The sequence below is a fragment of the Rhinoraja longicauda genome, chromosome 12, assembly GCF_053455715.1.
Source record: "Rhinoraja longicauda isolate Sanriku21f chromosome 12, sRhiLon1.1, whole genome shotgun sequence".
Taxonomy (NCBI): domain Eukaryota; kingdom Metazoa; phylum Chordata; class Chondrichthyes; order Rajiformes; family Arhynchobatidae; genus Rhinoraja; species Rhinoraja longicauda.
The window spans coordinates 15,429,171-15,444,837 of record NC_135964.1 but is presented as its reverse complement, the minus strand read 5'-3'; the positions used below and the strand labels follow the sequence as shown (position 1 = coordinate 15,444,837).

General features: G+C 46.1%; 1 protein-coding gene across 1 annotated transcript in view; it reads right to left on the bottom strand.

Moving 5' to 3' along the window:
* Window positions 1-3,399: 3,399 nt before the first annotated feature.
* The window catches only part of LOC144598516 (uncharacterized), a 39,214-nt gene continuing 26,946 nt past the window's right edge, over window positions 3,400-15,667 (bottom strand). The window contains exons 3-4 of the mRNA XM_078408682.1: window positions 6,873-6,898; window positions 3,400-5,650 (exon numbers count right to left, since the gene is read on the bottom strand). Of these exons, the coding sequence (XP_078264808.1) occupies window positions 5,459-5,650; window positions 6,873-6,898 (218 nt within the window). The 3' untranslated portion in view covers window positions 3,400-5,458. The remainder of the gene's footprint in view (window positions 5,651-6,872; window positions 6,899-15,667) is intronic.

The window sequence follows — 15,667 nt, the reverse complement described above, 5'->3', positions numbered from 1 at the left end:
GTATTAAGAATTTGCACTGTTTACCTTTGTATTTTTTATGAATAAAGCTTATTTTCAAAATAAAATAATGTGGGAACATCTGACCTTTTGGAGAGTCATAGTCATAGGGTCTGGAAACAGGCCCTTCCACCCAACTTGCCCACACCGACCAACATGCCTCATCTACACTAATCCCACCTGCCTTTGTTTGGACCATATCCCTCTAAACCTGTCCGATCCATGTACCTGTCTAAATGCTTCTTGAACATTGCAAAAGTACCTGCCTCAACTACCTCCTCTGGCAACCCGTTCCATAAACCCACCACCCTTTGAGTAAAACTTTTAACCCTGGTAAATTCCTATTAAATCGTTCCCCCCCCACCCCCATGACCTTAAACCCAAGTCCTCTGGTTCTTGATTCGCCTCCACTGGGCAAAAAGACTATGTTCATTTACCCGATCTATTCCTCTCATGATTTTGTACACCTCTATAAGATCACCCCGCATCCTCATGCGTGCCAAGGAATAAAATTCCAGCCTGATCAAACTATATGCGAGATGGAAAGAGGAATATGCTTTGTAATAACTCCCATGCCGTAAACCTCTGGCGATGCTTAATTCTCCTCACCCATGCTTAAAGGATGCCTTTCATTCAGAGTTTGAATCTAACATTCACACTCTGCTTCACACCATCACACATCCTGGATCACTACAAGTTTCACGCCCGTCTCTCACAAGTTGCACACACTGTCAGAAATTCAAGTCTGGCACCCATACAACATCATCGTCTCTCTCGCAAGAAACAAAACCTGCTGCAGAACTAGAGGTGGCGTGAAAAGTGCAGGAAGGAAGGGGCGTGCGCGAGTACTCCAGAGGACAAGCTGGATGTTACGTGTGTCCCAACGCTCAGAGAGTGGCACAAAGTGCTGGAGTAAATCAGCGGCTCGGGCAGCATCCCTGGAGAACATGGATGGGTGATGTTTTGGATTGGGACCCTTCTCCTCAATGTATAGTGAAGTTACAACAGGCCATGGGGGGGGGGGGGGGGGGGGAGTGGGGTGGGGGTCCGTTATTGCAGATTATCTGCTATAACCAAGTAAGGTATTATCATTCGTATGCAGTAGAAACAATGAACTGCAGATGATGGTTAATACACAAAAGGACACAAAGTGCTGGAGGCAACATCTCTGGAGAACATGGATTGGTGATGATTCGGGTCGAGACCCTTCTTCAGACTGATTCGATCTGCTGGGCTACCCCAGCACTTGGTGTCCCCTCACCTTAAAATAAGTGCTGCTGTTGGTCGGCACCGGCGAGCCCTTCTTCACCGGCTGCTGCATGGTCTGGCTGATGCGGCTCACGTTGTAGCCCCTGGCCGGCAGCGCTTTCTTCGGGCCGCCGCCACCAGCAGGATGCGCTCGGTCACCCGCGGGGCTCTCTCCTCTCACCAGCTGCCACTTCTTCCTGTTGTCCGTCACTCCCCACTCCACTCTACCTCCTCCTCCCGTCACTCTGTCCACTCCGCTGCTCCTCATCCCCCACAGTTGTCAAAACACCTTCCACAGAGGAGCATATCAGCAACTACGGGGGAGAAGGACGAGGAGGCAGCGGCGGTGGTGGAGGGGGGAGTGAGGGCGAGTGGATAAAGCAACAGGGGAATGGCCTTGGGGGAGGGAGGGGGGGGGACCAAATCGACTGAAGGCATCGGTAGAGTGCATGTAGAGAGGATGTTTCCAGTGGTAGGAGAGTCCAGGACCAGAGGGCACCGTCTCTGAATAAAAGAATGTATCTTTAGAATGGAGAGGAGGATGATTTTTTTAAAGTCAGAAGGTGGTGAATCTGTAGAATCCAGTGGCAGAGTTGGCAGTGGAGGCCACCTCTTTGGGTATTTTAAAAGTGGAGATTGATAGGATCTTGATTTGTAAGGGCTTCAAAGCTTACGGGCATAAGGCAGGAGAACGGGGTTGAGCGCGGAAAAATAGCTCCGCCATGTCGAGACTTCGACAAAACTTTGTGTAGAAAGGCACTGCATTTGCTGGATTAGACCAAAGATAGGCACAAAGTGCTGAAGTAACTCAGCGGGTCAGGCAGCACCTCTGGAGGGAAGGCATGGGTGATGTTTCAGGTCAGGATTCTTCTTCACACTGCCACGGAACTCCCATCAGAGAGGGGAGGAGAACTTCTTCAAAGTAGGCCTACCTTGAAGAGATTTCGCAGTGGAACAGATAATATATGCAGGAAGAAACTGCAGATGCTGTCCTGTACCGAAGATAGACAAAATGCTGGAGTATCTCTCGAGAAAAAGATGGGGACCCTTCTTCAGTCACCCATCCTTTTCCCCCAGAGATGCTGCCTGACCCACTGAGTTACTCCAAAACTTTGTGTCAACCACAGAAGCTTTGTCCATTTGGATCAGGTAATATGTGTCCTAACCAGAGGCGCAGAAGAAATGGAGAGCTAGTTCCAGACTAGTTTTCTGGGGACCTGGAATGTTTCTTTGCAGCCAACAAACTTGCAGCACCCACACAACACTCAGGCCAGCCCACCCTTTAGTTTTTAATTCTCGGAGGCTTCGGCCGTGGGCCCTGCAGACCGCAACATCGGGAGCTCGCAGGTCCCTGGCTGGCGACCGGCTTTTGGGAGCTCCAGCTGTAGCAGCTTTGACCGCCCCGAAGCGCAAGGTACGATCGACCCATTCGCAGGCCCTTCATCGCCCTGCGTGGCCTGGCCGCGGCACTTTCCATCGCCCGGTGGGGGCTCAGGACCTTCATCGGCCTGCTCGGCTCGGCCCTGGGACTTTCCATCGCCCGGTGGGGGCTCAGGACCTTCATCGGCCTGCTCGGCTCGGCCCTGGGACTTTCCATCGCCCGGTGGGGGCTTCAAAAAGTTGGGAGCCTCGATCACCTCGTGGCACCACGGGAGAAGGATGAGGAGGAGATAAGACTTTTCTTTGCCTTCCATCACAGTGAGGGTGTGCCTAGAGCAATCACTGTGATGGCTGTTTGTGTTATAAATTGTATCTGTGTGTCCTGTGCTTTGTGTTGTATACTGCCGGACCCTGACGTGAGAGGACGCTGGCGCTGTTTATTCGCCGCTTCTCCGTTAGGATAGTTTGTCTGTTTGTTTTTATGTTATGATTGTTTTTGTAAAGCGCTTTGAGCTTCTGGAAAGGCGCTATATAAAATAAATGCTTATTATTATTATTATTATTATTATGAACCTGCAAGATATCCATTCCCTTGATGTGTCCAAAGACTGAGAGATTTAGTCACAACACCAAATATGAAAGAGACCATCATAGATTGATTTCATCACTCTGGTATATTTAATCAAAATGCCAAGTACCAGTTTAGTTACAAATATACAAGAAGACTGATTTAAAAAAATACAAACCTCCCAATGTTCAATATTTATGCTCTCGCACATGTCGGTTTACTTTTTGTTTACATTCACTCTCTGTATTTAACGAGTGGCACCATTCTTGATATTCATGTTTCAAGTATTTTGGAAAAACAAATCACATTTTTAAAACCAAAGTTGAATGAAAGGCTACATACATTCTCTTCTATAAATTGAAAAACATCTGAATCCCAATAAATCTATAGCAGGTGAAATCAGTCTTGGGTAAGAGCAGAAAAAACTGCAGTAGGTGTTATACCAAAAAAAACAAAGTGCTGGAGGAACTTAGCAGGTCAGGCAGCATCTGAGGAGTGAATGGACAGAGACTGTTTCTGGTCAGGATTCGTCTTCAAAAGGCTCCCCACCAGAAAGAAGAAAGGTTCTGACCTGAATCGTACCCCATCCTTTTTCTCCAGAGATGCTGCCTGACCCGCTGAGTTACTCCAGCAGTTTGTTTCGATCTCCCCACCAGAAACATTGTCTGTCCATTCCATCCACAGATGCTGCCTGATCTGCTGAGTTCCTCCAGCACTTTGTTTTTGATCAAGATACCAGCAATTGCGGTGTCGTATGTCCCTGAAGAGTGTTTCTATTTACCTTGCCTGATTGGAAAATAAAGTGTATAGGTACAATCTGGTCCAGCAGGTCAATATTCCTTATTGTGTTCTATTTCTCAAGACTGATTTCCTTTCTAAGAATTATAATTCGTACCTTAACATTCCAATCAACTTCAGGCAAATAAAACGAAAAAAATATTTTATAATTGCCAGCATACTTCCCTCTTTGAATAATAATGAAAGCTGACTAAATTGAGGTGGAAAAGTTTCTCATAAGAAATTTCCCCGCTATCTCTCGGTGAAATGTAGCCAGGATTGTTTACATTGACTGGGTGAAGAATTTCTTTTTCCAATAGCAAATTACTACTTTTCATACTTCAAACAGAAACGCTATATAATTTATAGATAAAGGAAGAGAAAGTTCTGCTAATTTACCATAGAATCGCTTATGTGTTTTGTCTAATATCCATATAAAACAAACTTAATTCTTAGCATCTTCATCACCTCCCAGTTTGGTTCAAATAAATGCACTCTGGAATGAGGTAAATTAATAAACATATTATGTTTCCTCTGGAACGTCAGAGGTTTAGTGGAGACTTGATAGACGTATTTACAATTATGAGAGCCGTAGATAGAGTAGACAGTCAGAACCTTTTACCCTGGGTGGAAATGTCCAACAACATGTCCAATGGCAATGGCTATGAGGTGAGAGGGGAAAGTTTAATGGAAATGTGCACTTTACACAGCAGAGTGGGGTCTGGAACACTGCCAGAGGTGTGGGTGGAGGCATATATGACAGTGGCATTTTAGAGGCTTTTAGATAGGCACATAGAGATGCAGGGGCTAGAGGGATATGGATCATGTGCAGGCAGATGAGATCAGTTTAACCTGGCATCATGTTTGGCACAAACTTTGTGGGCTGAAGGGCTGTAAAGGGTCCCTTCTTGTTCTATGTTCCATGTTCCATATTGTGTTGAAGGATGTTCATTTGAAAGCAGGGGGAACAGAAGACGGGGGTGAGGGGGGAGAAAGGGTGGTATTTCAGCTCCTCTATCAAACAAGCCAAGTCAAGTCAATTTTATTTGTATAGCACATTTAAAAACAACCCACGTTGACCAAAGTGCTGTACATCAGTCCAGGTACTAAAAAAGAACATACAATGGCATACAAACATAACAACACATACATAAACAGTTCACAGCGCCCCCCTCAGAGGGCCTCAAACGCTAGGGAGGAGAAATAGGTTTTGAGCCTGGACTTAAAGGAGTCGATGGAGGGGGCAGTTCTGATGGGGAGAGTGATGCTGTTCCACAGTCTAGGAGCTGCAACCGCAAAAGCGCAAAACCGCAAAAACATCAATTAGAGTGAACAATTCTCATTTGAACTCTGACGAAAGTCTCTTCATGATAAAACATTTTTAATGTGTCCTTGAGGATAAAGTCACTAAACAGCATTTGCACTTTCTATAATCTCCAAGTGAGTGTTTGGTGGCAGGTGATAAATTGTCACCATGTCAGTCTGTTCCTATTCCACAACCTGCTTTCTGGGCCCCACTTCTTCATACTCGTGTGTGGCTTGTTCTGACACAGGGGTCTCTTGCACGCTGCTGTAGTTGATCACTGCATATTCACACGTGCCGGGGCTCACTGAATTTTCCTCATTGGAAACAATTGGGTTGGTGTGCTCTATTGTGGCATACAGGACTTCTTCATTTTTCTGCATTTAGAAGACAACAGAGAAATGCTTTGCTTTGCGTACAACCCGGTAAAATCATACAGCAGACCTCACCAAGGCAGCACACAAGTGTCATCATGTTTTGCCGCCGACAACCGGTTACAAACATAACAACATATACATAAACAGTTCACAGCGCCCCCTCAGAGGGCTTATCTATTGCCTGCTGCCGCACCTGGCACAAGTCCCCCTCACCCCACAGGTCCCCCTTCATTCTCGGTGGCTTCCCCTCTCCCCCCCTTCACCCCACTGGGACCCCCCCTTCTTCTCAGCAGCCCCTCCCCCCCGCCCCCAATCCCCCTTCGTTCTATTCTTCTCGGCAGAACAAAGAATGATTTCTGCTTGCAGCACATCTCCATAGCATGCCGTGTTGGTATTTTCAACACAATACACAGTGGAGATTTACGCCAATTTCAGAGGTATGCACATTTAATACAGTGTCAGCTCTTTACAAAGCAACTCATCCCCTCATGAACTTAATACAATAACAATTCCAATCATTTTGGCAGTGAATCTTTTTATAATCACGACATTAATTTTTGCTCCTTTTACAGCTTGTGTGTGGTTTAACAAAGCATAGAAGCTGCACCAAGGCACTTTTGCTTATTTAAAGTTGAAGCAACTTAACATTGATTGGTTGATTGATTGATTGATTGATTGGGGCAGCGCAGTATCGCAGCGGTAGAGTTGCTGCCTTACAGCACCAGAGACCCAGGCTCGACCCTGACTATGGGTACTGTCCGGAAGGAGTTTTTGTACGTTCTTCGTGACCTCGTGGGTTGTCTCCAGGCACTGCAGTTTCCTCCCACACTCCAAAGACACGCAGATTTGTGGGTTAATTGGCATCAGTAAGAAATTGCAAAATGTCACTAGTGCTTCGAATAATGCTAGAGTAGATCGCCAGTCGGCATAGACTCAGTGGGCTGAAGGGCCTGCTTCCATGCTGTTTCTCTGAAGATCTCTAAAGACTAAAGATACGGGGAGAAGGCAGGAGAATTGGGTTGAGAGGGAAAAATAAATCAGGCATGTTCGAATGTCAGAGTGGACTTGATGGGCCAAAGGGGCTAATTCAGCCACTATGAATTATGGTATTATGGGAGTGAGATGGTGAAATAAGTGTTTTTTAAAATATTATCTTGTTGCAAACATCAGTTGGCCAAAGCACATAGGAAAAAAACTCCCAAAATAACATGTTGGTACTCACCGTTGATTTATTTTCTTCCATTTCACCTAAAATTAATAACATATTTTATTAAAGCTTCAATCAGAAAGGCGATTATACCCATCCTCAATCCCCACCCCCTTGCCCCATCACACTGGTCAGTCTCCCCTCTCCCCCTCTCCCCCTCTCTCCCTCTCTCTTTGAATTGGAGGGAGAGACGTTTTCTTTAAATTCCAGGCCGTTTTGGTGATTTAATCCCCATGAAGTAGTCTGGCAGTTCGGCGCACCGTTTTATTTCCATAAGCGTTAAACTCAAGAGCCGCCTAATTCACCTAACCGAATTTGGTATCATCATTTAATAATAAATCGCCTCGGCGTCAAACCGTGACCAATCTTTGAGGCGAAAAGTATATTACAAATGGCAGTCTCCGTAGTTCAAGGGGTAAACGGAGAAGCTTACTTTCCACTTCGTCTACAGAGCGCTTCATCTAAGATTAACATTATCAATGTAGACACAAAAAGCTGGGAGTAAACGAGTGGGCCATGCAGCATGTCTGGAGAAACTGGGTACATGTGTAGGAAGGAACTGTAGTTGCTGGTTTAAACCGAGAACGACACAGAAACCTGGAGTAACTCAGCGGGACACTCTGGATGGGTGACGATTCGGGTCGAGACCCATCTTCAACCACAGAGGGAGACTGAAGAAACGTCAACCATTCCTTCTCTCCAGAGATGCCGCCTGTCCCGCTGAGTTACTCCAGCACTTTGTGTCTACCTTCAATGCCAACCGGCGTCTGCGGTTCCTTCCTACACGTTAACATTATCCTTTTTGAGCATCAGTGGTTATGCTGACAGTCTGATTTATTTTGTCTCTGATCTCGTCGTCCGCAGAATATGTTTGGAGAATTTATTCTCCTTTCTGATTTGGCGAATGTCAAGCCTGGGTGAAATATAATAGGAATCGGTCATTTTGGGGGGGTTTTTTTCCAGTCTTTTAGGACCGAGATGAGAAAACATTTCTTCACACAGAGAGTGGTGAGTCTGTGGAATTCTCTGCCACAGAAGGTAGTTGAGGCCAGTTCATTGGCTGTATTTAAGAGGGAGTTAGATGTGGCCCTTTTTGCTAAAGGGATCAGGGGGTATGGAGAGAAGGCAGGTACAGGCTACTGAGCTGGATGATCAGCCATGATCATATTGAATGGCGGTGCAGGCTCGAAGGGCCGAATGGCCTACTCCTGCACCCATTTTCTATGTTTCTATGTTTCTATGTCTCTGAAGCCATCCACCACACGCCTCAGTGTCTGTCCTCTGACTGCTGAAGGCTCCAGGCTGCCCCTTGTACCACTCAGTCCTGGACTGTACATTTTAGTTTAGTTTAGTTTAGTTCAGACATACAGCGCGGACACAGGACCTGAGGCCCACCAAGTCCTCATTGACCAGCAATCTCCATACACTAACACTATCCAACACACGCTAGGAACAATTTTACAATTTTACCAAGCCAATTAACCTACAAATCTGTATGTCTTTGGAGCACGAGAGGAAACCAGAGCACCTAGAGAAAACCCACACAGGTCACGGGGAGAGCGTACAGGCAGCACCCGTAATCAGGATTGAACCCGGGTCTCTGGCGCTGTAAGGCAGCAACTCTACCACTGTGCCACTGTTGTCCCCATGTTCAAGTACATGAAGGAAGAGCGTGCACCTCTGTCGTGTAATGTCCAAGGTCCTGCAGTTCAAACACAACCATCACTGGCATAGACACAACATGCTGGAGTAACTCAGAGTGTCAGGCAGCATCTCTGGAGAAAAGGAATAGGTGATGTTTTGGGCCAAAGCCCTTCCTCAGGCCTGTTCAGGGTCTGGAGAAGGGTTCTGACCCGAAACATCACCTATCTATTTTCCCCAGAGATGCTGCCTGACCCACTGAGTTACTCCAGCAGTTTGTGTCTATCTTCGGTGTAATCTAGCATCTGCAGTTCCGTCCGACACATTGCTGACATGCTGCTGAAGAAACAGATTAGCATGTCGATCATGACAATTTCAAATCTATAGAGTTTAAAACATTCAGCAGATTGTGGCGGGATACAGTGTAAGCACCAAACTGATCAATCCAGTCAGCTGGTTGCTGCAAATGCTTGACTGTTGGTCATTCTGAACTCTGCACGCCTGCTTCATTCTGGCTTATGATCGCACCAAACTATTCAAATGGGGAACTTACAATACAATACAATATATCTTTATTGTCATTGTACAGGGGTACAACGAGATTGAGAATGCGCCTCCCATACGATGCAATCATTTAATCTGCTGCTTCAAGATCACCGCTGCCCTGGTAATTCACATGGGCTGCAAAAGAATAAATGAAGATCATAGAGTCATGGAGCTGTACTCCCACCTTGATATGGGGAGAAGGCAGGAGAATGGGGTTGAGAGGGAAAGATAGATCGGCCATGATTGAATGGCTTGGTGGGCTAAATGGTCAAATTCTGCTCCTATAACTTATGAACTATGAACCTGACCATGCCAACCAAGTTGGCACATTGGACTAGTCCCATTTGCCTCCATTTGCCCCAGAGCTCTCCAAAATCCTCCTGGCCGTATCAGAAAGGTAGGGGTTTCACAACAGTCATAGCAAAAGCAAAAGCTCCTGATGAATACCAGACACACAAGGAGGATGCAGAAGAGTGGTAGACACTGCCCAGTCCATCACAGGCACTGACCTCCCACCATCAAAGGGATCTATAGGAGGAACTGTTTCAAAAAGGCAGACAGCATCATCAAAGGCCCACACCACCCTGGCAATGCTCTCAACGCACTACTACCACCGGTACGAAGGTACAACAGCCCGAAAACCATGACCACAAGTTCAAGAACAGCTTCTGCCCAACAACCATCAGCCTATTGAACACCACCCAACACTTTAGTGGTTCACGGGTACTTTATTGTCACCTGTACTGAGGTACAGTGAACTTCATTTTTGTATACAGTTCATTACAGGTATCACTATACATAAGCACTTAATACATCTTAGATAAGTATCAAAGATACAGTACAAGTGTATAACAGTAGCGTACTGAAACAGTGAACGTCGTTGCCACATTTGGCACCATTTTCATGTCCTAGTTGTTGTAAGGGCAGGGTTCTTGACCCGACTACGAAGGCCCATTGTCCTGGCAGCATTGCAGGGTCAGCCTGGCCAAGCATCTTCCACCCTAGTGTCTTCCATCACTGTGGGCCATGTCCTGTCCAGGTGCATGGCCTCTTGGAGCGGTGCCCAGTCCAGCCAGGCCCCAGACTGTTGCCGGGCCTGCAGCGGCCCACTCCACCATCGAGATGCACTGCACTGCCTCCCTGGTCCATGGGGCGGGCAGGGTCCGTGTTCGGCGGCCCCCCTCTCCGGGTGGATTCCTGGTTCCGCGGCAACGAGCCTGGCCTGCCGTTGGGTACGGCACCGGCAACTCAGGGCCACCTTTCACCACACTCCACTATCACTAGCTCAGCGACTAAGATCTTTTTTTTTTACAAAGGTAAATCTATTCAATTATTTACGATACTTTAGTTTAGAGATACAGCGCGGAAACAGGCCCTTCGGCCCATCGAGTATGCGCTAACCAGCATTGCCGTACACTAGCACTATCCTACACACTAGGGACAATTTACAATTTTACCAAAGCCAATTAGCCTACAAACATGTACATCTTTGGAGTGTGGGATGAAACCAGAGCACCTGGAGAAAATGCACGCGGTCACAGGTAGAACGTACAAACTCCACACAGACAGCACTCGTAGTCAGGATCGAACCCGGGTCTCTGCCTCTGTCAGGCAGCAACTCTACTGCTGCACAACCAGGCTGACCTCTATTATAATATTTGCACAACAAACAATAACATAACACCCAACACCATAATACAAAATTGCCAAGTATCTTTACTACTAAACATCAAATGACTATATTAGAATCCTGATCCCGGATACAGTCAACCCCCGCGGTGCCCAGCGGTCCCGGAACCCATCAATGATGCCCGTGGAGATCGAGTGTTCTTTTCCAAGGGACTACTGGGCACGGACGAAAAGGGGCAGGCAGTTGGCTCGGGCAGAGCCCTCGTCTGCTTGGCGCCGTGACCCACAAATGGCCAGGCCCAAGAGCAAACCAACCAGGACATCCTCGGATCTATCCACTCTCCTAGCAATTATGAGCTTTGAACTTTTATGAACTTCTATGGACTTTACTTTTGATCACACTACAGACTTCAATTTTGCATTATGGCAGTTACCTAGTCCTACTGATTATTAATTTATTGTATTATTGATTTTTGGATCTTTAGAGTTTAGAGGCGAAACATGGAAACAGGCCCTTCAGCCTTCCGAGTCCACGAAGACCCTCGATCACCCCCTCACACTAAGTCTATGTTAGCCCACTCTCTCATCCACTCCCTGCACATTACAGACAATCAACAGTGGTCAATTAACCTACAAACCCGCAGGTCTTTGGGATATGGGAGGAAACGGGAGCACCCGGAAGAAACCCACGCAGTCTCAGGAGGAAGGTGCAAACTCCACGCAGATAGCAGCCGATGTCAGGATTGAACCCGGTTCACTGGCGCTGTGAGGCATCACTGTGCAATTATTTGTGTGTTATTGAATTAATGGGCCTGTTAAGCTGCAGTATGTAAGAATTTTTGTTGCAGGCACACATGGCCATTAAACTCTATCTTGAAATAACAGCCCTCCCTCCAGTGGCTACCATTTACAAAGTCATGCGAGCAAGATGCCTTTCATATAGCCATCCCAGAACTTCAAGTAAAAAACATCAGTTGTTCAGTGCTGAACAAGCTGAAAACTTGCTAACAAATAATCTACACCTTTTCAAAATTATTTGCACCTTTTTAAAAAGTTCAACATAAATGTTTGCCTCCACGTCTCTTAGGAGCAGGAAATAGTTATGTAAATTCTTTGTTAAATTAGAATGCCTGGGCTGCTTGGGTATTTAAAACAAAATCACAATCCTTGATGTGGTGTTTTAGTCATAAAAACAGAAAATGCTGGAAATAGCAGACCAGGCAGCGTAGCATCTGCAGTGAGAGAAAAATAATTCTTTTTTTGCAAGAATTGAGAGAAAAAAATTGAAAAAGCAGAGAAAAAGAGGTGAAAGAAAAAGGTTAAGGACTGTTAATTGGAAATGGAAATGTTGGAATAAGAATGTGCTTTAAATTGAAGAGAAACGGGAATGGGATCCCTCCTTGTCCTTGACTTTCAGCCCATTACACCGCATTCAACCGATCTTCCTCCATAATTTATATACCTCCTGTACGATTCCACCACCAGATACATCTTCCCGTTCATTCCCCTTTCACCATTGTGAAGGATCCGTTTTCTCCACAGTAACCTCAACCACTCCACCAAAGCATTTCTCATTTCACGTGAATTACCTGCACTGCCGTGGGAGACACAGGTGGTCAGGGCCACTGCTTTCCAGCTGATCACAGACTTTCTCTCTGCCTCCGCCTTCATTTGTACCTCCATCTCCGTTTCAATTAGTTTACAGATTCAGCATAGAAACAGACCCTTGGCCCACCAAGTCCATACTAACCATCGAACACTATCACAACATTTAAAAAACATTTGGACAGGTACATGGATAGGATAGGATTAGAGGGGTATGGGCCAAATGCAGGCAGGTGGGACTAGTTTTAGTTTAGTTTAGAGATGCCGCACGGAAACAAAGCCTCCGGCCCACCAAATCAGCACCAACCCTGCACATTTACACTATCCCTGCACACTACACAGGGCAGTTTACAATTATACCAAGCCAATTCATTTACAAACCTGTACGTCTTTGAGGTACGGGAGAAAACCGGAGAAAACCTATGCGGTCAAAGGGAGAATGTACAAACAGCGTACAGACAAGCACCCATAGCCAGGAACAAAAACAGGTCTTCGGCTTTGTGAGGCAACAACTCTACCGCTGCGCCACCGTGCCACTCCTATAGCGTAGATGTAGATGACGGTTGACATGGGCAAGTTGGGCCGAAAGCCCTGTTTCCACGCTGTATGACTTTATGACACGCATTCACACCAGCTCCATGTTATCCCACTTTCTCTATCTCCGTGTATGCCTCTGCTTCTGACTTGCCTCTGTCTCTCACTCAATCTTCCAAAGATTGGGAAATTGAATGCTTTGTGGAACTGACACAGAAAAGATTTTGAGGAATAGGATAGGTCATATGTACATGAATTATAGGAACAGAATTAGGCCATTCGGCCCATCAAGTCTACTTCACCATTCAATCATGGCAGTTCTATCTTTTCCTCTCAACCTTATTCTCCTGCCTTCCCCCTATTACCCATGACACCCTTACTAATTAAGAATCTGTCAATCTCCACCTTAAAAATATCCATTGACTTGGCCTCCACAGCCTTCTGCGGCAATGACTTCCACAGATTCACCACCCTCTGACTAAAGAAGGGTAATGTTGAATGGAAGGACAGACAAGGGGCCTGGTGACGTATGCCTGCTTGATATTCCAGTGTTATTGTGTTGTTGTGTACTTTGCTACAGCACTGAAGAAGGATATTCAGCCCACAGGGTCCATGCTAGCTCCCAGTACAGATATCCCATCCATCCCGTCCCCTGCCTCTTTACTCCCCATGATCCTGCAACTTATTCTCCCGCATGTACACTTTAATTCTTTTGACCATTTACCTCTCCTCAGGGATAGTTAACTGTGGGAGGAAACGGGAGCACCCAATAGAGATATGCATGGTCCTTGGCATACTCCATACAACCAGTAGCTAATGTCAGGAGCAAGCCTGGGTCTTGGGAGCGATGAGGTAGCCGTACTAACTGCTGCACACTGCACGCCCTGCGATAAAGCCTGAAAGAAGCTGCCTTCTTGCGAATTTGCAGACAGGATCTGCTTACATTAGATTTCATGTTAATGCAAATCTAGGGGTATCAATTGGTCATAATGAAATGAAAAGGAGCTGCAGATGCTGGTGTAACTCAGAGGGTCAGTCAGCAGGTCTGAAGAAGTGTCCCAACCGGGAAATGTCACCTTCGTCTTTTCTCCAGAGATGCTGCCTGGCCCGCCGGGTTACTCGAGCATTTTCTCTAAAAAACAGAAGTCATCCCTTCCTTTCATGTTTCAGCAATGTTTGATTGAAGTGGGAGATCCCAGCACTCTGCCACCTACTGGCAGAGCAAATACTGCAGTTAATTGGGCACAGGTCTAAAATGAACTCAGACTTTACTACAAATCACGAATGGTAATGGATCCAGAGTGTTTCACCACCTCAAAAGTGTTCTGTTATGCAGGTTGCTAATGTAGCATGCCATTCCTCCCTTACAGTTTTAGCAGCCTTCACTTTCAAACTCATCCCATTTGTGTGTCGGGGATGTCCCACATGCATTACAATGCTAAAATGTGAGACAATAGCCAAATTGAAGATACAAGAAACTGCAGATGCTGGTTTACATAAAAAAGACAAAGTGCTGGAGTAATTCAGCAGATCATGTAGCATCTCTGGGGAACGTGGATGGGCAACAGTTCAGGTCAGGACCTTTCCTCAGACTCAGCAATGGAGCAGCAGGAATCACGAGGTGAACTCTGAGAGAGGGTCTGGCAGAAGTCCCACCAGAGATTGGAGAAGAACTTCTTCAAAGTAGATAGGCACAAAATGCTGGAGTAACTCAGCGGGACAGGCAGCATCTCTAGAGAGAAGGAATGGGTAATGTTTCGGGTCGGGACCCTTCAGTCTGAAGGTCTCGACCCGAAACGTCACCCATTCCTTCTCTCCCGAAATGCTGCCTGACCCGCTGAGTTACTCCAGCATTTTGTGTCTACCTTCGATTTAAACCAGCATTTGCAGTTTTTTTTTCCTACACATTCTTCAAAGTAGGTATACCTTGTGGAGGTTATGCAGTGGAGCACTCAAAATGGAGAAATAAGGAACTGCAGATGCTGGGTGACAGAAAAAGACACAAAGTGCTGGAGTAACTCAGCGGGTCAGACGGCATTTCTGGAGAACATGGATAGGTGACGTTTCACAGAGTGCTGGAGTAACTCAACAGGTCAGACGGCATTTCTGGAGAACGTCGATAGGTGACGTTTCGGGTCGGGAACCTGCTCAGGCCTTCATCGAACTGAATCGAAACGCTTGCAGTTGCATGCTCCAGCCACCAGGTGTTACTGTGGGACAACCTTGCTCTTTTGGAGCCTCCACTCCCTGACTGCCCTGGGGACTTGACCTTGGGCTTTACAACCAACAGCAGGGACCATGGGTAATCACCCCCTGAATACGGAAACTTTGCAATTAGATTTTATGTCAAATGCGAAAGTAGTGCAAATGATATTAAATGTCCAGGCATTCAGGAAGTGTCAACCAATCAATTAAAGAAAAACCAAACTATTAATGAAAGTAAATTAAATGGATATTTGAGCAAATAATTGACTGGCTGTTCAGACTTTAGAGATACATCGTTGAAACAGGCCCTTCGACCCATTGGGGCCGCCCGCGCTGACTTGCGATCATCCCGTAAACTAGCACTATCCTACACACTTAGTTTTACAGAAGTCAATTAACCTACAAACGTCTTTGAAGTGTGGGAGAAAACCAGAGCACATGGAGAAAACCCACGCCATCGAGAGGTGTCATTATCACTTGATAAGTTGGCCAGCACACCTGTCATGAAATGTCTTTACTCTATGTAACTGCAGGGAAATATTCTAAACCATTTGAAGGCTTGTATTAAAGACAGTTTTTCTAGGAAAGTCAGTTCCTTTACTCATTTCCTGCTGCCAGTTATTTTAGTGACTGCATTTGGAAATTTGGTA